This window comes from Taudactylus pleione, unplaced genomic scaffold, assembly GCF_031769625.1.
Source record: "Taudactylus pleione unplaced genomic scaffold, aTauple2 ptg000533l, whole genome shotgun sequence".
Taxonomy (NCBI): domain Eukaryota; kingdom Metazoa; phylum Chordata; class Amphibia; order Anura; family Myobatrachidae; genus Taudactylus; species Taudactylus pleione.
Genome location: NW_028284935.1, coordinates 5112447 through 5134423, shown reverse-complemented (window position 1 = coordinate 5134423; position 21977 = coordinate 5112447). Strand labels below are relative to the sequence as shown.

General features: G+C 46.9%; 1 protein-coding gene across 1 annotated transcript in view; it reads left to right on the top strand.

Moving 5' to 3' along the window:
* Window positions 1-21977, top strand: part of LOC148501141 (kyphoscoliosis peptidase-like) — a 49723-nt gene that overhangs the window by 3592 nt on the left and 24154 nt on the right. Inside the window, 2 exon segments of the mRNA XM_088450895.1 lie at window positions 14124-14794; window positions 17136-17247. Of these exon segments, the coding sequence (XP_088307021.1) occupies window positions 14150-14794; window positions 17136-17247 (757 nt within the window). The 5' untranslated portion in view covers window positions 14124-14149.

Genomic DNA, 21977 nt, shown 5'->3' with positions numbered 1-21977 from the left:
TTGACAGTAACTTTTTATGAACGCGCTGCAGGTGCCGTATAAGGGAGGATGTTCCTAGGTGGTTGACGTCCCTACCCCTACTTATTTCACCTTTACATATGGTACATATGGCAAGACAGTTGTTGTCCGGATTTGGATAGAAATATTGCCAGACCAAAGAGGTGGAATGTTTGGTCTTCTGCCCAGGCATGACCGTGATGGGCTTTTTCATCCCACGGACAACAACTGTCTCCCCCGGAGCCTGATTTAAACAAACCACATCACCATCAGAATCCTCCTCGCCAACTTCCTCCTCAGCGCCAGCTACACCAGTATCCTCATCCTGTTGTACTTCAACAGTGACATCTTCAATTTGCATATCAGCAAGTGGACTGTGGGTGCTCCTTTCAGCACTTGCAGGGGGCGTGCAAATGGTGGAAAGAGCCACCTCTTCCCGTCCAGTGCTGGGAAGGTCAGGCATCGCAACCACCACCACACTTGGACTCTCTTTGGGGATTTGTGATATCTTCTTAGAAAGCACAGTTCTTCGCTGTGCTTTTGCCAGCTTAACTCTTTTGATTTTTTTAGTGGGAGGAGTGCTTCCATCGTCATGTGAAGCTGAACCACTAGTCATGAACATACTAGGGATCGACCTTAGCCGTTCCTTGCCACTCCGTGTCGTAAATGGCATATTGGCAAGTTTACGTTTCTCTTCAGCTGATTTAAATGTCTTTTTCAAGGTCATTTTCCTGAACTTTGCCATTTGGGATTGTATGTGCCCTCTACTATGACATTGGGCATCGGCCTTGGCAGACGACGTTGATGGCATGTTATCGTCTATGTCATGACTAGTGGCAGCAGCTTCAGCACTAGGAGGAAGTGGTTCTTGATCTTTCTCTATTTTATTTTTATCGGAGAAAGTTTGGTCCTCCATTTATGTTATATCGATTTGATATATACGTGCGGCTAAACACAGAAAATAAATTTTTTTTTGGTTCGGACTGGAGTGTACTTTGTGGGTTACAGCACCCTTTAACGGTCAAGCCAGCCGGCCCTTTACTTATGACACAGGCGCACTCTTGGCACTACTTTGTTGATGCACGTGCGGCTACTGCGCACACAATTCACAAACACAGAAAATAATTTTTTTTTGGTTTGGACTGGAGTGTACTTTGGGGGTTACAGCACCCTTTAACGGTCAAGCCAGCCGGCCCTTTACTTATGACACAGGCGCACGCTTGGCACTACTTTGTTGATGCACGTGCGGCTACTGCGCACACAATTCACAAACACAGAAAATAATTTTTTTTTGGTTTGGACTGGAGTGTACTTTCGGGGGTTACAGCACCCTTAACGGTCAAGCCAGCCGGCCCTTTACTTATGACACAGGCGCACGCTTGGCACTACTTTGTTGATGCACGTGCGGCTACTGCGCACACAATTCACAAACACAGAAAATAATTTTTTTTTTGGTTTGGACTGGAGTGTACTTTCGGGGGTTACAGCACCCTTAACGGTCAAGCCAGCCGGCCCTTTACTTATGACACAGGCGCACGCTTGGCACTACTTTGTTGATGCACGTGCGGCTACTGCGCACACAATTCACAAACACAGAAAATAATTTTTTTTTTGGTTTGGACTGGAGTGTACTTTCGGGGGTTACAGCACCCTTAACGGTCAAGCCAGCCGGCCCTTTACTTATGACACAGGCGCACGCTTGGCACTACTTTGTTGATGCACGTGTGGCTACTGCGCACACAATTCACAAACACAGAAAATAATTTTTTTTTTGGTTTGGACTGGAGTGTACTTTCGGGGGTTACAGCACCCTTAACGGTCAAGCCAGCCGGCCCTTTACTTATGACACAGGCGCACGCTTGGCACTACTTTGTTGATGCACGTGCGGCTACTGCGCACACAATTCACAAACACAGAAAATAATTTTTTTTTTGGTTTGGACTGGAGTGTACTTTCGGGGGTTACAGCACCCTTAACGGTCAAGCCAGCCGGCCCTTTACTTATGACACAGGCGCACGCTTGGCACTACTTTGTTGATGCACGTGTGGCTACTGCGCACACAATTCACAAACACAGAAAATAATTTTTTTTTTGGTTTGGACTGGAGTGTACTTTCGGGGGTTACAGCACCCTTAACGGTCAAGCCAGCCGGCCCTTTACTTATGACACAGGCGCACTCTTGGCACTACTTTGTTGATGCACGTGCGGCTACTGCGCACACAATTCACAAACACAGAAAATAATTTTTTTTTGGTTAGGACTGGAGTGTACTTTCGGGGGTTACAGCACCCTTTAACGGTCAAGCCAGCCGGCCCTTTACTTATGACACAGGCGCACGCTTGGCACTACTTTGTTGATGCACGTGCGGCTACTGCGCACACAATTCACAAACACAGAAAATAATTTTTTTTTTGGTTTGGACTGGAGTGTACTTTCGGGGGTTACAGCACCCTTAACGGTCAAGCCAGCCGGCCCTTTACTTATGACACAGGCGCACGCTTGGCACTACTTTGTTGATGCACGTGCGGCTACTGCGCACACAATTCACAAACACAGAAAATAATTTTTTTTTTGGTTTGGACTGGAGTGTACTTGGGGGTTACAGCACCCTTTAACGGTCAAGCCAGCCGGCCCTTTACTTATGACACAGGCGCATGCTTGGCACTACTTTGTTGATGCACGTGCGACTACTGCGCACACAATTCACAAACACAGAAAATAATATTTTTTTTGGTTTGGACTGGAGTGTACTTTCGGGGGTTACAGCACCCTTAACGGTCAAGCCAGCCGGCCCTTTACTTATGACACAGGCGCACGCTTGGCACTACTTTGTTGATGCACGTGCGGCTACTGCGCACACAATTCACAAACACAGAAAATAATTTTTTTTTTGGTTTGGACTGGAGTGTACTTGGGGGTTACAGCACCCTTTAACGGTCAAGCCAGCCGGCCCTTTACTTATGACACAGGCGCACGCTTGGCACTACTTTGTTGATGCACGTGCGACTACTGCGCACACAATTCACAAACACAGAAAATAATATTTTTTTTGGTTTGGACTGGAGTGTACTTTCGGGGGTTACAGCACCCTTAACGGTCAAGCCAGCCGGCCCTTTACTTATGACACAGGCGCACGCTTGGCACTACTTTGTTGATGCACGTGCGGCTACTGCGCACACAATTCACAAACACAGAAAATAATTTTTTTTTTGGTTTGGACTGGAGTGTACTTTCGGGGGTTACAGCACCCTTAACGGTCAAGCCAGCCGGCCCTTTACTTATGACACAGGCGCACGCTTGGCACTACTTTGTTGATGCACGTGCGGCTACTGCGCACACAATTCACAAACACAGAAAATAATTTTTTTTTTGGTTTGGACTGGAGTGTACTTTCGGGGGTTACAGCACCCTTAACGGTCAAGCCAGCCGTCCCTTTACTTATGACACAGGCGCACGCTTGGCACTACTTTGTTGATGCACGTGCGGCTACTGCGCACACAATTCACAAACACAGAAAATATATTATTTTTTTAGCACTTGGGGGGAGCACCCCTGATGGACAGAGCACCCCCTGGACAACACTACAGCACTCCTTTAGGACTGGGACACTGCACAGGACTTTGGAGTGGACACAGCCCCTATGGAGAACTGACTGCACAACACAGTCCAGCCAGCCCCTATGGACTTTGAAGTAGTGGACACAGCCCCTATTAACAACAGCAGCACAGCACAACACAGCCAGCCCCTATGGACTTTGAAGTAGTGGACAACAGCAGCACTACACTACACTACACTACACAGCCCTAACTCCCACCCTCCCTCTTCACTGTCCACAGCCGAGTGAGAAAATGGCGCCGACGTGTGTACCTTATATAGGATCCAAAACCCGCGAGACTCGGAAGGCGGGAAGATGACGTTTTGCCTCGATTTCAGATCCGAGTCAGGCGGGAAAAGTCGAGCCTGACTCGGATCGGACTCGGATCGGGGGGGCTCGGGGGGGTTCGGATTTCAGAAATCCGAACCCGCTCACCCCTACTAATAATACAGGGTGATTCAAGTTTTTCTTATAACTTTTAAAGTAATTGATGTAATTTAGTGATATTTGACAAAGCCCCACCTCGTGCCTGTGTGTTACGTGACGATATGAACCGGTACACAGCTGAGCAACGCCTATTTATTGTCCAGACGTACTGGAAAACACGATAAAGGTTTATATCGGCACGAAACAGACTAACACGAGGAATGTGGACGCCACAGTCCACAACACCACTGTTAAAAGCAGGAATACCTACTGACTAGCAGTGGTGACTCTAGTCTATAGGTGGGGCTGCAGCGCAGTGCAAAATTCAAATTGGGGAACCTCACCAACTGCCATCCTCTCTGGCAGTTGGTGTGTCTCCCCTATTTGAATTTTGGACTGCGCTGCTGACTAGGGTGGTGACCAGCTGGCCCTCACTTTGCGCATGCGTGACCAGCTGGCCTGGATGCTAATGGCGAACACACAGGGGCGTTTCTAGAGAGGAGGGGGCCCGAGTGCAGTCTCCAACACGGGCCCCCTCCTCTCTGTCCGGCGGCCAGCAGCGCACTGAGGCCATTTTCCTTGTACTGCGCATGTGCAAACGATGGGAAAATGGCCATTTTCCAGTCGTCTTTACAGCGCCGGACCCCTGCGCCGGCGTGGGACTCCGGAGAGGTAAGTAATACTATGGGTGCAGGGTGTGCGGTGCGGGCCCCCCCAGAGGCCTGTGTGCCTCGCACACCCTGCACCCATTGTAGATACGCCCCTACGAACACTCTCAACACTTGCTTTGACTTCCTCATGTTTCTCATAGACCAAGGTATGTCAGTGCAGGGGGCGCAGGAATGAATATATTCATGGGGAAGCAAAAGGCCAAGGACTACTATAGGGCCTGGAGACCCTTTTTCTCGCGTTTTGTATCTTGTTTTACAACAGTTGTAACAGTGGCTGTAGATATAAAAGACTCCCAATCGCATTTGTGCCCACCCAACAGAAATTGTATCAAGCCTTGGAGAGAGATAAAGTGGAGACGTTGCCCAGAGCAAAAAAACAGCTTATAACTGTCATTAATCTAGAACAGTCTTTGAAATGAGAGGTTGACGCTGATTAGTTGCTCTGGGCAACTACTCCACTTTATGTCTCTCCAAGGCTTGATACATCTCCCCTATAATGTTTAGTTTGTATGTGTTGTAAGCAAAATGCAGAGCTCAATGCTCTCTTAGGGCAGTGCCAGACTGGTGTTTTTAAACATTAACATTCATGAATCTCTCCCTTGCTGGCATAGTGAAGGGAAGGGGGAACACTCATCACATGGGGGTGACTGAGCTTTATGCAACGATTTCTGAGTGTTTGTTCTTCCATTAATGCTATCTGTCAGTACGCTTGTCTGACACCACCCCTAACGCCACCACCCAGCTGATGACTGCCTTTGTTTCTACAGAGGCATAGATAAACATAAATGTGATATTTAGGGGTCTATTCATCACTTAATTTATACTAAAGCAGGTGAAAATTAACACTTTCACATACTTTTGTATAAATTAAGTGTCAGGGTCGTCCATCAAGTTCTTAAACAGCATTTTTTTTTTGGCACTTGGTGGTGTTACTGTACACCATCCTGAGATAGCGTACGGCCCCCTATAACATGGACCCAACCACTGCAGCCAGCAGAGGGATCTATTCAGATCCCTTCCTGCTGTGCATAACTCCGGGAACTGAGTGCTCCAGGGCACTGCAGCCGGCTGTCCGACTAACCTGTTCACATTCCTCCTCCCGTCCAGGCTACACAACGCTGCTCCGAGAAGGGAGAGGAGACAGGCGAGAGAACACGGGGGGGGGGGGGATTGGAGGGGGAAGAGGATAGAGGACTGAGTGGCCCCTGGGGAAAGAATGCAGGGGACAGGACACAGCAACAGGGGGAGGAGACATGACACAGAGGACACTGGGGTGGGGGAGCGGGATATATTGGACACCAGGGAAAGGATGCGGAGGGACGGGACACAGAAGGACTGATGAGGTGATGCGGGGGGGGGGTGTTACACACAGCTGCGGGATTTGTGGGGCGCACAGACGTTGGAGGTTGCGAGGTGGGAGCTGCAATTGTGGACGGGGGGGGTGGGGCACAGGCACGGCAGCGAGGAAGTACATAGGGACATTTATTTTCCAAAAAGCTGACTCCGCAAAAAGGGCCTGGATTCAGCAAGGATCGCAACTGCAATTAAACACGCAATCGGTCGATTGTTACATTACGCGCATATGTATGCATCGCAATGGAGTGTTCCTCCACTGCGATGGGGACTGTGATCACATTCACTTCGCAGACCCATCGCAGAGTGATTGACAGGAAGTACCATTTGGGGGAGGTGACGGGAGGAGGCTCGGCGAAACGCAGGCATGTCAGGACGTTTGAACGCCATTACAGGGGCGTGCATAAATTATCCACTGCGATGCCATACACAGCTTGTGTACTCACTGCGTGCGATGAGGTCAGCAATTCCTGAGTAAGGCCAGAGCTTGTGCAAGTGTGCGTGAGGTTGCGATGGTGCTCCTTGTTACCGATGGTTTCGCAGTCTTGCTAAACATTACAGATGTATGTAAGGTAAGGTGGCGTCCTTATGTTGTGCTGCGTAGGCATAGTGATTGCAGAGGATTAGCATATCATTGCATCGTGAGACTGCGTGCGTAATCGTTATTGCATTCGCAGTTGCGATCCGTAATGATTCAGGCCCAGAGAGCAGTTTTTTAAACTCGCAGCGAGTTTGAAACATAATTATTACAAGTGATAATTATGTAATGAGGAATAGACCCGTTATTATATATTGAGTGGCAGGGTAAATATAACATCCCTGGTTGGTAACCTGCTATCGCCCCATCTTCTAAAATTACATTTCAGGTTCTCGATTGCCCGGATGCGTTTTCTATAGTTTGGGGCCTGGATATGCAGCCACCTATCTGAGCAGGCAGCGCATTTTGGTTTGTAGGGCATTAATCAAACGTAAATAATCCTAAAGTGTAAATTAGTGATAATTACCTTACAGGTAAATCTACTAATTCTCAAAAAAGAAATGTTACTTGTTTATTTAAAGTGCTGACAATTCATGTGCGTAATTTCATTATAGATTCTTGAGCCCCATTTCAGCTACTGTACCTTAGGCAGCGGAGTAGCTGATGACGGTTTTTAGCTTGGCGCTTGTCCCTCCATTGTTTTTGTTACTATTGAATAAATAGTGGCGCTTTACTATGCTGCCGTGTCCTTGGCAGTTTCCCCCTACTGGATTTAAAGGGACAATAATAATACAAAACACATCTGGCTTTGTATCTAATATTATTGTCCCTTTAAATTCAGCGGCCTGAACCGCCAAAGACACGGCGGCTTTGAAAAGCGCCGCTAATTGAATCTACAGCTTGGAAATTATGCTGCTTCAAAAATAAAAACCGTATAAAAGCAACTAGTGCCGTGGACTTTGGTTGTTCGCATTAAAAGCCATCAGGGTGTATTTCATGCTGGTATATAGTTGATCGAGTCAGTTTGCCAAACGGTGAGGTTGGATAACGCCTGCAACTACATCATATCATTTGGCTCACGTTTGGCAATTAAATTCTTAACTAAATTAACATCTGTGGATCTGCAGCATCCAGACTGCCTGCCAAAAATGAAGCATATCTGGGTACAGAGAAGACACATAATTATTTTCCTGGCCGCCGGCTGGCATTTATATATTTGCGTTTGCCTCTGTTAATAAGGTTAGACAGTATTTGTGTATAGATTTCTCTCTATCGATCAGGAGCCGTGTCCATGATTTCTGTTTGTTCTGTAGCCGCCGGTCTCTGCTGTAAGTTGCTGGGTTAGTGCAACCTTTTGCGTGAAGCACATTTATCTGTTATAGGAGGCCAGGAGAGTACACCACTTAATTAGTGCCTCTGTCAGCAGGCAGGATGGGCTGTATAAAATCCTATCCTTGGAGTCGTAGACGTTAGATAAAGATAAATCAAGTGCAAACCTTATGTCTGTGCTCTGTAGTCTTATGAGACAGAAACAATGAAATAACTAAGATACATATGTGGTCAACTTCCATCTACAGGGGCAACCTCTGAAGCCAAACTGCATTTTCTGTAGCTCAGGTAGATTAGCCTCATATACAAACCACAATAGGAATTACAGGGCAACAAAATCTAAAGCAAAAATAGAAAATAGGTCTATATAAAATGAATAAGGCAAAAATAACAAGGTAAACCTCTCCTTGTCATAGGAAGTGACCACACACTTACCAGATGTTACTCTTTTGCAGAGCAGGCGCTGTCTATTGCTACATTGTGAGTTAAACATCACAGGAAGTGACCACACACTTTCCAGATGTCACTCCTTTGCAGAGCAGGCGCTGTCTATTGCTACATTGTGAGGTAAACCTCTCTTTGTCACAGGAAGTGACCACTCACTTACCAGATGTTACTCCTTTGCAGAGCAGGGGCTGTCTATTGCTACATTGTGAGTTAAACCTCTCCTTGTCGCAGGAAGTGACCACACACTTACCAGATGTTACTCCTTTGCAGAGCAGGCGCTGTCTATTGCTTCATTGTGAGTTAAACCTCTCCTTGTCACAGGAAGTGACCACTCACTTACCAGATGTTACTCCTTTGCAGAGCAGGGTCTGTCTGTTGCTACATTGTGAGTTAAACCTCTCTTTGTCACAGGAAGTGACCACACACTTACCAGATGTTACTCCTTTGCAGAGCAGGCACTGTTTATTGCTTCATTGTGAGTTAAACCTCTCCTTGTCACAGGAAGTGACCACACACTTACCAGATGTTACTCCTTTGCAGAGCAGGGTCTGTCTGTTGCTACATTGTGAGTTAAACCTCTCTTTGTCACAGGAAGTGACCACACACTTACCAGATGTTACTCCTTTGCAGAGCAGGCACTGTTTATTGCTTCATTGTGAGTTAAACCTCTCCTTGTCACAGGAAGTGACCACACACTTACCAGATGTTACTCCTTTGCAGAGCAGGAGCTGTCTATTGCTACATTGTGAGTTAAACTTCTCCTTGTCACAGGAAGTGACCACGCACTTACCAGATGTTACTCCTTTGCAGAGCAGGCACTGTCTATTGCTACATTGTGAGGTAAACCTCTCCTTGTCACAGGAAGTGACCACACACTTACCTGATGTTACTCCTAGTGATGTCAGTGGGAGTGATTTTGGCTCTGATAGATAGGCTTTTGCTCACAGTTTCGATGGTCGCGCTGTGACCCACAGCTATACGAGCGTCCAGGAGGACGCTCCATATTAATGGAGGTGGGCCCTGATTCAGAGCGAGCGCTCTGGTCAGAGCGTCTGGCTCTGAATCAGGGCCTATATCTATATCTGTGAAAGGCCATTAGTAACACTGACAGATAGGTTTGTCTCGCACTTATCTCTTCGCACTTCTGTCGTCATATACCTTCTCCTGATGGACACTGAACTTATAGAATCAAAACTGCTGTCAACATAAAAATAAGTCACGTTTACTACTCTATATTAATGTGAGAATCTATACGGCTAATGTAAGGATGCGCACAGATTCAGGCGGGAAGTTGCCCTGCCCACTGTTTTTCCGTTCACAGCCACAATTGTCATCGTTGGTATCAGCACTTGCACCTGCCCCATGCAGGGCGCAAGTGGTCCATCGGAAACAGACGTCTCTTCCCCGAATGCGCACTTCAGAATAGCGCAGAAATCTAGCTATACGCCTTTTTGCTTCTGGTGAAGGAGCTGCGTCTGACGCAGAATCGGCCAGAGATACGCAACAATTCATCAATTCGCCTCAGCACGTGCACAGTAAGCTAGAACCCGCCTTTTGCTTCCGCGGAAGGAGCTGCGGCTGGCGCAGAATCAGGCGCAGTGCATCATCTATAACATTATGCATGGTACCTTGAGGCTGTCTCAGCGATGGACGCTAATGCAGACGCAGCCATGGATTTGTACGCAGCGGCTGTGCGAAATTATGTTTCAGCCATCTGGATCTGTATTGAGACACCAGCCGGCGGCTTCGCATTTCCATGCAACTGCGTACAAAGACGCGGCATCAGTCACAAATGATTACCTGACTTCTGAGTAACCCTACGGTCGTGTAGCATGGCTGCAGAACTCAGATGACTGCGTATGGACTCACAGTTGCAAGCAGAGGCACCCCCTAAAAACGGTTGAGAAAAACATTTCTGGTCGCCTCAGACAATCCCCATTTGATGTACAATTTTTTTTTTTTTTTGCATTAATGTTTTAATTTAAAAAAAATTGTAATCCTGATTATTCTAGTAATACTGTGAAACATTGCTATGTATTACACCTTAATCAACCATGTTTTAATGCTTTCTAACATTAACAATCCAAAGTTATGAAGGATTTTGTATTTCCTCAAAAGAAAGCCAGACTAGTCTTTCTTCCTTCCTCCCACCTTCCCTATTTCTCTGTTGTGTATGAATTTACTGTATTGGTTCAGCTCACTCAAATGAAGACCACAAATAACAAGAATGTGGAATAATACCAGGGGGATTCCCTTTATAATAGGCTTTAAAGTCACGGCGCCGTGCCTGTAGCATAATGAAAAAAAATCAGTGTTTTAAAAAATATATATATTTATATATCTATAATATCCTCAATGGGGGTCAATTCAAGGAGCCCCGATGTGCCCCTGAGAATTGCCGCAAATGCTAGCATCATCTTCAGATGGTGTTGGTCCGCTGAGCCCCACTTCTTCCCATAAGAAGAGGGCCCCGGATTGGGAAGTGGAATCAGCATTAGGGCCGCAGCATGTGGTGCTAATGCTAGAAGGGACCCATTGCGCCCCCTCATTTTAAAAATAATCTCTGATTCATAAGAAAGTATAGTTTAAAGGACTACCACAATCCTCAAACCGATAATTATCAGTAAATTATTACTTGTGCCGAGGTTATTATCAACAGTTCATTTGTGTTTTTGGATTAGGTGAGTCCTTTAATTTATACTTTTATATATTATATTTTAAAAATAGCATCACAGTGGGCCCCTTCTAGCATAAGGGTTGCATGCTACTGCAGTTTAGTAATATAAGGTTCTATACATGTAGAAAATGTAATTACCACTATATATTACATCATACCGAGGCAATATGCAGTAGTGTTATGTAGCAATTTAGTAACACTTACCTGTCTGGCGATGTCCTCCGATAAACAGCCCCTCCATAATCCTGGCACGCAGCGTAAAGAATAAAATATCAGTGACACTAGCTCAGTGAAACGCGTCAGCTTTATATGGTGTCTGACTGACCAAACCCCACATGCTCAGTGATTTTTGACCAAAACAATTCTGCGGTTTTCAAGTTACCAAGTGGCTTTTATCCATCAGTCCTGCATCTTCTGCGAGTTCTTCTTGCTAAAGGACTGTACGGATATAATTCTCCTCTCCCTCTTGTAACACTATTCTGCTAACATGGACCTTGTATTTTACATATATTGTAATCCATATTGAACTCATACAAATACGGGTGGTCCGTCTATATTTCTGAAAGGAACTGCTAATCCCTTAAGGTAGTGGTCAGGGAACAGGGGTAAATTACCCCACATGGGGTAAAAATGAAATTCCTGGGGGTAATGGACGGACAGCCGGGCATGCATATGAATCATTGTATAATATAGTGCCGCAGGGAGGCTCTAAGCCGGATGCCCACTGAGATGTTATTACCAGTGGGCGCCTGGCTCCTTCCCTGCAGCACCGCGTTAGCCGGATGCTGGAGTTCTCTTCTGAACACCAGCTCCCGGCTCTCTCCATGCGCACTATGGGAGAGTCATGACGGAGATTGAGACAAGTGGGTTTTCTTTTGTACAAGCGGCACTACAGGGGCATTATATGGGGGTACTACTACAGGGGCACTATATGGGGGGCACTACTACAGGGACACTATATGGGGGCACTACTACAGGGGCATTATATGGGGGCACTACTACAGGGGCATTATATGGGGCACTACTACAGGGGCATTATATGGGGGCACTACTACAGGGGCATTATATGGGGCACTACTACAGGGGCATTATATGGGGGGCACTACTACAGGGGCACTATATGGGGACACTACTACAGGGACATTATATGGGGGTACTACTACAGGGGCATTATATGGGGGCACTACTACAGGGGCATAACTATGGGGGCACTACTACAGGGGTATTATATGGGGGCACTACTACAGGGGCATTATATGGGGGCACTACTACAGGGGCATAACTATGGGGGCACTACTACAGGGGCATTACTACAGGTGCATAACTATGGGGGCACTACTACAGGGGCATAACTATGGGGGCACTATTACAGGGGCATAACTATGGGGGCACTACTATATGATTTCCTTCCTTTAAAATCAAGGGGGTAACGTCGGCATATCTAAATATATTTTGGGGCAAAAGGTAAAAAAGTTCCCTGACCCCTACCTTAAGGGGACTGGTCGGTACACATTCCAATTGGTTTTTAATACTTTGAATCCTATATTGCTATTTGACATGACGTATTCATGCTTTCCCATTACATGTAACATATTACACCAGCCATCTAATAATTATATATGTAACTTTTATTTTTTATTTAGTGTTTTCTCTCCGTATTTTTGTACTTTGAACCAGAGGTTTGGGGATTGACAGATGCTTTTTTTGGCTGGTACTTTATCTCTGTTCACTTTATCTCCATCCAAGCCTTAGTAAATAGACCCCCACAGTGTCTGCCCACATCACAGAGTGAGCGCTGGGCACAGGGGTGGAGCAGGAGCAAAGAACTGCGCTTCCCCTCTCCCACTACCAAGCTGCACTTCAGTGCGTTTCACCATCTCCAGATGGCAAAATTAAATTGAGAAGAGAAATGGAAACAATAAAATTTCCATTCTCTGAACCGCTTTTCAAATACTATGGTATAGGGAAGTTCTTCTACCAGTAGTCAGGGGAACCATGAATAGAGACTATAAGTCCACTGTAGCAAACCCATTTAAATTAAGACACAACAGTCAGGAATGGTTGTTTCCATCAATTATTTTGCATGAATATAAACAATTATTACTGTGTAGAGAAACAATCCAAGGAATTAGAATGTAGGATGATTGACCAATGTTGAACGACAGGTTGTTTGATGGTTACACCGTATAGATTCCCGGCACAGCTAATAATACACATAGCTGGCCTTCAGTGCAAGCTAATAGTAATCCTCGTTATTTATGGTAAACCTGCATGTGTCAGAGATTGCAGTGCATACAGAGACATTCATTAACATTCCATACAGAAATTTAGTGACATTTATATAGCAACAACACTGAATATACACGCCTCTATGTAAGGGGATGTAGTCAGCATCCCGTCGTACCGGATGCCGACAGTTGAAATACCAGCGTCGAAATCCCGACACAACGGGATCCCGTCACCGCAATCCCGACCACCAGCATCCCGAAGGTAAGTATCGGGAGTTAGTGGAGGGTTAGGTTTAGGATTTAGGCACTAGGGGGAGGGTTAGGGTTAGTCACTAAATTTAGGTTGTCACGCCTCACTATTAACCTAATGCTGCAATCCCATGAAAAAAGGGGGAAGTCCCTTTGTCTGGCTGTAACAAGATACATGGTAGTGTCCATTGTTCCTTTCAAGATGCTATTATTGATTTAAAGTTTGCTGTCATGTGACTACCATGGCAACCACAGTCACATGACATATGCAGAGAGGCTTTGGGACTCCCCAATTTGCACTTTTGCAAGTTCTCAGCTTCCTTCCTTTTGCCATTATGCACAGAGAGGGAGGCGCTGACTAAGAGATCTGGTGAAATTGTCCTTGTGAACTAGCTAGAGTGCGGAAACGCAATGCATTCCAGCTGCCACATAAGCAAGCCTTCCTTTCCTCTATTGTTACTGACATTATATCACCATTGATACTTTGTTCTGCTTTTGCAACTTTTTTTGGCGCATGTCCTCTATTTTACATGTTGATGTATTGCCCATAGAAGAACATGCAGCTGTTAAGTGACAAAGGAGTATTGAGAGCCCGAACCAAAGTGCTACATGTCCTTCAAAAGACCTACTCTCACATAACGCTGATTTTTGTCCTCTATTTTTGTCCATGTAGGCTGCAAACTGTAGGAACAAAAGCACATGAAAATGGGTCGTAGTAATGGTATTGGGACAATTTCTGAAAATGGTCAATGTGAAAAGTCCCTTCCCATGAAAGTTCTTTCGCCAAAAAATGTCAACTATAACAAAAATTACAAAAAAATTTCAAAAGGGCCCTCTCAGTCCAATCAAGACCGTGAGCGAGTCATTCAAGCTAATGGCGAGACCAACTTGTCTTCCAAGTCCAAAACTCTTGACTTTCAGAATGGGAACATACATGAGTTACATAAGAGTAACCATGCGGTCATTCACAACGCTAGTAAAACATCTCACCCGATGGTCATCGAGCAGAAGTCAAGAACCCTCAAGGTCACGAGCTGTCGAGGAAAAGAGGTGACAGATTCTGAAAGGAGGAAAGAAATTTTCAATTTCTGGTCAACAAAGGTTAATCTTCATGAGAGTTCTGATGAAAGGACTTCTGTGGCCAAGTCAAAATCTAGTGGCGACCACAGGAATATTATCTCTATGCAGCCTGCAGACAGCACCCTGGTGGACCATGGAAGAGGATGTGATTTCAGCATGAATCCTTCTGAGATAAAGCCCTTAAAGAGGAAGAAGAGGGAAGAATTGCTCCCAGCAACTGGTTTCACCCACGTCGATAACTATGTTCTTTCCTTGAGCAATCAGGTATCTTCATATTCTTATATTGGTTTTATTCATTTTTGTTGACTTGTGGATCTATAATGTTCCAGACCTAAAAGGGCAGTGTTCTATAATGAAATGGGCAGAGAATGGAATAAAACTTTCCTTAAAGTGGTGTTAAATTAATTTTTTATTCTGTAAAAATAAAGCCTCATCACTTTAAATTCTCAGTGATGTCACTGGTTCCTAGTGGCTGGATAGGCTGCATTCTCAGTGATGTCACTGGTTCCTAGTGGCTGGATAGGCTGCATTCTCAGTGATGTCACTGGCTCCTAGTGACTGGATAGGCTGCATTCTCAGTGATGTCACTGGTTCCTAGTGGCTGGATAGGCTGCATTCTCAGTGATGTCACTGGTTCCTAGTGGCTGGATAGGCTGCATTCTCAGTGATGTCACTGGCTCCTAGTGACTGGATAGGCTACATTCTCAGTTATGTCACTGGTTCCTAGTGACTGGATAGGCTGCATTCTCAATGATGTCACTGGTTCCTAGTGACTGGATAGGCTGCATTCTCAGTGATGTCACTGGCTCCTAGTGACTGGATAGGCTGCATTCTCAGTGATGTCACTGGTTCCTAGTGGCTGGATAGGCTGCATTCTCAGTGATGTCACTGGTTCCTAGTGACTGGATAGGCTGCATTCTCAGTGATGTCACTGGTTCCTAGTGACTGGATAGGCTGCACTCTCAACGATATCACTGGTAGTCTATTTATAGGTTGTTTTCTCATTAGTGAAAGGATAGGCTGCATTCTCATTGATGTCACTGGCTCCTAGTGAGTGGATAGGCTGCATTCTCAGTGATATCACTGGTTCCTAGTGACTGGATAGGCTACATTCTCAGTGATGTCACTGGTTCCTAGTGACTGGATAGGCTGATTTCTCAGTGATGTCACTGGTTCCTAGTGACTGGATAGGCTGCATTCTCAATGATAACAATGGTTCCTAGTGACTGGATAGGCTACATTCTCAGTGATGTCACTGGTTCCTAGTGACTGGACAGGCTGCATTCTCAGTGATGTCACTAGCTCCTAGTGACTGGATAGGCTGCATTCTCAATGATATCACTGGTTCCTAGTGACTGGATAGGCTGCATTCTCAATGATATCACTGGTTCCTAGTGACTGGACAGGCTGGATTCTCAATGATATCACTGGTTCCTAGTGACTGGATAGGCCGCATTCTCAGTGATGTCACTGGTTCCTTGTGACTGGATAGGCTGCATTCTCAGTGATGTCACTGGTTCCTAGTGAATGGATAGGCTGCATTCTCAATGATATCACTGGTTCCTAGTGACTGGATAGGCTACATTCTCAGTGATGTCACTGGTTCCTAGTGACTGGACAGGCTGCATTCTCAGTGATGTCACTAGCTCCTAGTGACTGGATAGGCTACATTCTCAGTGATGTCACTGGTTCCTAGTGAGTGGATAGCCTGCATTCTCAGTGATGTCACTGGCTCCTAGTGAGTGGATAGGCTGCATTCTCAGTGATGTCACTCTTTCCTAGTGACTGGATAGGCTACATTCTCAGTGATGTCACTGGTTCCTAGTGACTGGATAGGCTGCATTCTCAGTGATGTCACTGGTTCCTAGTGACTGGACAGGCTGCATTCTCAATGATATCACTGGTTCTTAGTGACTGGATAGGCTACATTCTCAGTGATGTCACTGGTTCCTAGTGACTGGACAGGCTGCATTCTCAGTGATGTCACTAGCTCCTAGCGACTGGATAGGCTGCTTTCTCAATGATATCACTGGTTCCTAGTGACTGGGTAGGCTGCATTCTCAATTATATCACTGGTTCCTAGTGACTGGATAGGCCGCATTCTCAGTGATGTCACTGGTTCCTAGTGACTGGATAGGCTGCATTCTCAGTGATGTCACTGGTTCCTAGTGACTGGATAGGCTGCATTCTCAATTATATCACTGGTTCCTAGTGACTGGATAGGCTACATTCTGAGTGATGTCACTGGTTCCTAGTGACTGGACAGGCTGCATTCTCAGTGATGTCACTAGCTCCTAGTGACTGGATAGGCTACATTCTCAGTGATGTCACTGGTTCCTAGTGACTGGATAGGGTGCATTCTCAGTGATGTCACTAGCTCCTAGTGACTGGATAGGCTGCATTCTCAATGATATCACTAGCTCCTAGTGACTGGATAGGCTGCATTCTCAATGATATCACTGGTTCCTAGTGACTGGATAGGCTGCATTCTCAATGATATCACTGGTAGTCTATTTATAGGTTGTTTTCTCATTAAAATTGGTTCAGCCAATAGAATGGTGTACAAGCAGTAGTGCTAATGTATACTCTTGCACTTGTTTTTCAGATTAATTCACAAAATGTATCAGTAAAGGAAATAGTACATAAAATCACAGAAAAGTCCAAAAATAACATTGAGAAGATTCGAGCAATATGGGTCTGGCTTTGCCATAACATCAGTAAGTAAATACCATTTAGGCTGCACTACAATAAAAAAAAATGGCATTGAAACAAAACAAAACATTTCACCAGCCAGCCTTCCATTTAAATTTTCACCCCCTCTCCCACATTGTCCTATACCCCACTGTACAAGCTCGCCATGTCCAGCCTGACTAGCCTGTATTCCATCTGTACAACACAAATGCATGGAAATAATTTAGCACTGACTGAGACCACAGTATAATGTTTATATCATATAAATAAAACATTCTAAATGTAAATATAATAAAGTGTAACCGGGCCTACCACCTACATATATATCTCCGTTCCTGCTGCCCAATGTGGTGGCGTTCAGTCTGCGTTGAGGGTGATGGCTGTGATTTCAGAGACGTTACATGGAATATAGGACCTTATTCAGAGGCGGCCGTACGGTCTACGACCGCACGGCCGCCTCGATGTTTGGCCAGTGCGCATGCGCACGAGAAAGCCGGCTCCCTCGTGCGCATGCGTGAGACCCGCTACGACCGACAGCGCTGGTCGTAGCGGGTCTCTTTCCAAAGGGGGCGAGCTGTCGATTTTTTGCTCGACAGTTTGGAAGGCGGGCCGGGGGGTGGCAGCCCAAACGGAGGCGTTCCCATGGGAACGCCTACCGTTTGGGGGAGGCCCCACTGACATCACTAGTGATGTCAGTGGAGAGCTTCCGGCTCTGACAGATGGTCGCGATAGTCTCTGACCATCGCGACCATCACCCGAACGGTCGTTAGAGCTGTGGGTGTAAACCCACAGCCTAACGACCGCAACAGAGGCAGGCGGTCAGGATGCAAGCAGCCGCCCAGTTTCTGAGCGACCGCTTGCATCCTCCGACCGCCTCTGAATGAGGTCCAAGGGCCTGATTCAGACCCACTCGCGAGCGGCTGTCCGCTCGCAAGTGGGTCGATGTTATGGACTGAGCATGCGCACGACAGAGGGAGCTTCGTCGTGCGCATGCGCCAGACGTGACGAGCGAAGGAAAGTCCTTCGCTCGTTGTGTCCGATCAAAGGGGGCGTGCTGTCAATGTTGATTGACAGCACGCCCCCTTTGGTGGGCGTGCCAGGGGCATGCCTCCCTGACGGGGGCGTTCCCACGGGAACGCCTCCCGTCAAAAGCCGGCCCACTGACATCACTAGTGATGTCAGTGGGAGTGATTTTGGCTCTGATAGAGCCAAAATCACTCCGGAGCTTGCGGTTGAAAACCTCAACCGCAGGCTCCGGCTCGCAAATTCGATGGTCGCGATGGTCTCGTCCATCGCGACCATCACAATGCACGCTCGTATAGCCTGTGGGTGGTGACCCACAGCTATACGAGCGTCCAGGAGGACGCTCCATGAAAATGGAGCCCGGCCCTCATTCAGAGCGTGCGCTCTGCTCAGAGCGTACGGCTCTGAATGAGGGCCCATATTCTCTAGACTGGTTTCTGTCCTATTCTCAGTTGGTCAGTGACATGAAGTAGTCCAAGCATCTCTTCACAAAGATTATAATATATAGTAGAATCTCTCACAATTCTCCGGCAAATACAAAATTGTTTGTACCATAGATTGTGCCAAAGGGCTTATTCTCACGTGCGTTCAGTGCATTTTAAGTATTGAAAACAAAGCTAAAGATGAAGGCATTATTCCAAACTCTTATTACGTGTAGTTATCTGTGGGGTTGCACGGTACAAATACATTTAAAATATACCAAGATATTGTAATAAATATAAGGGAGGTTTGAGCTAGAACCGAGGGCACATAAACTTCTAGTCAGGGGTAGAGGGGTTAATAAAGTTAAGGATGTTTGTGTTAGTTTGACAGTGGGTCGGCAGCAGTGATAGGATGAGAGGTTAGGGGGCGTGTTATGTGAGAGGGTGTGGTGATAGGAGGAGAGGTTAGGGGGCGTGTTATGTGGGAGGGTGTAGTGATAGGATGAGAGGTTAGGGGACGTATTATGTGAGAGAGTGTGGTGATAGGATGAGAGGTTAGGGGGCGTGTTATGTGGGAGGGTGTGGTGATAGGATGAGAGGTTGGGGGGCGTGTTATGTGAGAGGGTGTGGTGATAGGATGAGAGGTTAGGGGGCGTGTTATGTGGGAGGGTGTGGTGATAGGAGGAGAGGTTAGGGGGCGTGTTATGTGGGAGGGTGTGGTGATAGGAGAGGTTAGGGGCTGTGTTATGTGAGAGTGTGTGTGGTGATAGGATGAGAGGTTAGGGGGCGTGTTATGTGGGAGGGTGTGGTGATAGGATGAGAGGTTAGGGGGCGTGTTATGTGAGTGGGTGTAGTGATAGGATGAGAAGTTAGGGGGCATGTTATGTGGGAGGGTGTGATGATAGGATGAGAGGTTAGGGGGCGTGTTATGTGAGAGGGTGTAGTGATAGGCTGAGAGGTTAGGGGGCGTGTTATGTGAGAGGGTGTGGTGATAGGATGAGAGGTTAGGGAGCGTGTTATGTGAGAGGGTGTGGTGATAGGATGAGAGGTTAGGGGCATGTTATGTGAGAGGGTGTGATGATAGGATGAGAGGTTAGGGGGCGAGTTATGTGAGAGGGTGTAGTGATAGGCTGAGAGGTTAGGGGGCATGTTATGTGAGAGGGTGTGGTGATAGGATGAGAGGTTAGGGGCGTGTTATGTGAGAGGGTGTGGTGATAGGATGAGAGGTTAGGGGGCGTGTTATGTGAGAGGGTGTGGTGATAGGATGAGAGGTTAGGGGGCGTGTTATGTGAGAGGGTGTGGTGATAGGATGAGAGGTTAGGGGACGTGTTATGTGAGAGGGTGTGGTGATAGGATGAGAGGTTAGGGGCTGTGTTATGTGAGAGTGTGTGTGGTGATAGGATGAGAGGTTAGGGGACGTGTTATGTGAGTGGGTGTGATTATAGGATGAGAGGTTAGGGGGCGTGTTATGTGAGAGGGTGTGATTATAGGATGAGAGGTTAGGGGGCGTGTTATGTGAGAGGGTGTGGTGATAGGATGAGAAGTTAGGGGGCATGTTATGTGAGAGGGTGTGATTATAGGATGAGAGGTTAGGGGGCGTGTTATGTGAGAGGGTGTAGTGATAGGCTGAGAGGTTAGGGGGCGTGTTATGTGAGAGGGTGTGGTGATAGGATGAGAAGTTAGGGGGCATGTTATGTGAGAGGGTGTGGTGATAGGATGAGAAGTTAGGGGACGTGTTATGTGAGTGGGTGTGATTATAGGATGAGAGGTTAGGGGGCGTGTTATGTGAGAGGGTGTGATTATAGGATGAGAGGTTAGGGGGCGTGTTATGTGAGAGGGTGTGGTGATAGGATGAGAAGTTAGGGGGCATGTTATGTGAGAGGGTGTGATTATAGGATGAGAGGTTAGGGGGCGTGTTATGTGAGAGGGTGTAGTGATAGGCTGAGAGGTTAGGGGGCGTGTTATGTGAGAGGGTGTGGTGATAGGATGAGAAGTTAGGGGGCATGTTATGTGAGAGGGTGTGGTGATAGGATGAGAGGTTAGGGGCGTGTTATGTGAGAGGGTGTGGTGATAGGATGAGAGGTTAGGGGGCGTGTTATGTGAGAGGGTGTGGTGATAGGATGAGAGGTTAGGGGACGTGTTATGTGAGAGGGTGTGGTGATAGGATGAGAGGTTAGGGGGCGTGTTATGTGAGAGGGTGTGGTGATAGGATGAGAGGTTAGGGGGCGTGTTATGTGAGAGGGTGTGGTGATAGGATGAGAGGTTAGGGGACGTGTTATGTGAGAGGGTGTGGTGATAGGATGAGAGGTTAGGGGGCGTGTTATGTGAGAGGGTGTGGTGATAGGATGAGAGGTTAGGGGGCGTGTTATGTGAGAGGGTGTGGTGATAGGATGAGAGGTTAGGGGGTGTGTTATGTGAGAGGGTGTGGTGATAGGATGAGAGGTTAGGGGGTGTGTTATGTGAGAGGGTGTGGTGATAGGATGAGAGGTTAGGGGGTGTGTTATGTGAGAGGGTGTGGTGATAGGATGAGAGGTTAGGGGACGTGTTATGTGAGAGGGTGTGGTGATAGGATGAGAGGTTAGGGGGCGTGTTATGTGAGAGGGTGTGGTGATAGGATGAGAGGTTAGGGGGTGTGTTATGTGAGAGGGTGTGGTGATAGGATGAGAGGTTAGGGGGTGTGTTATGTGAGAGGGTGTAGTGATAGGCTGAGAGGTTAGGGGGCATGTTATGTGAGAGGGTGTGGTGATAGGATGAGAGGTTAGGGGCGTGTTATGTGAGAGGGTGTGGTGATAGGATGAGAGGTTAGGGGGCGTGTTATGTGAGAGGGTGTGGTGATAGGATGAGAGGTTAGGGGACGTGTTATGTGAGAGGGTGTGGTGATAGGATGAGAGGTTAGGGGGCGTGTTATGAGGGAGGGTGTGGTGATAGGAGAGGTTAGGGGCTGTGTTATGTGAGAGTGTGTGTGGTGATAGGATGAGAGGTTAGGGGACGTGTTATGTGGGAGGGTGTGGTGATAGGATGAGAGGTTAGGGGGCGTATTATGTGAGTGGGTGTGGTGATAGGATGAGAAGTTAGGGGGCATGTTATGTGAGAGGGTGTGATTATAGGATGAGAGGTTAGGGGGCGTGTTATGTGAGAGGGTGTAGTGATAGGCTGAGAGGTTAGGGGGCATGTTATGTGAGAGGGTGTGGTGATAGGATGAGAAGTTAGGGGGCATGTTATGTGAGAGGGTGTGGTGATAGGATGAGAGGTTAGGGGCGTGTTATGTGAGAGGGTGTGGTGATAGGATGAGAGGTTAGGGGGCGTGTTAT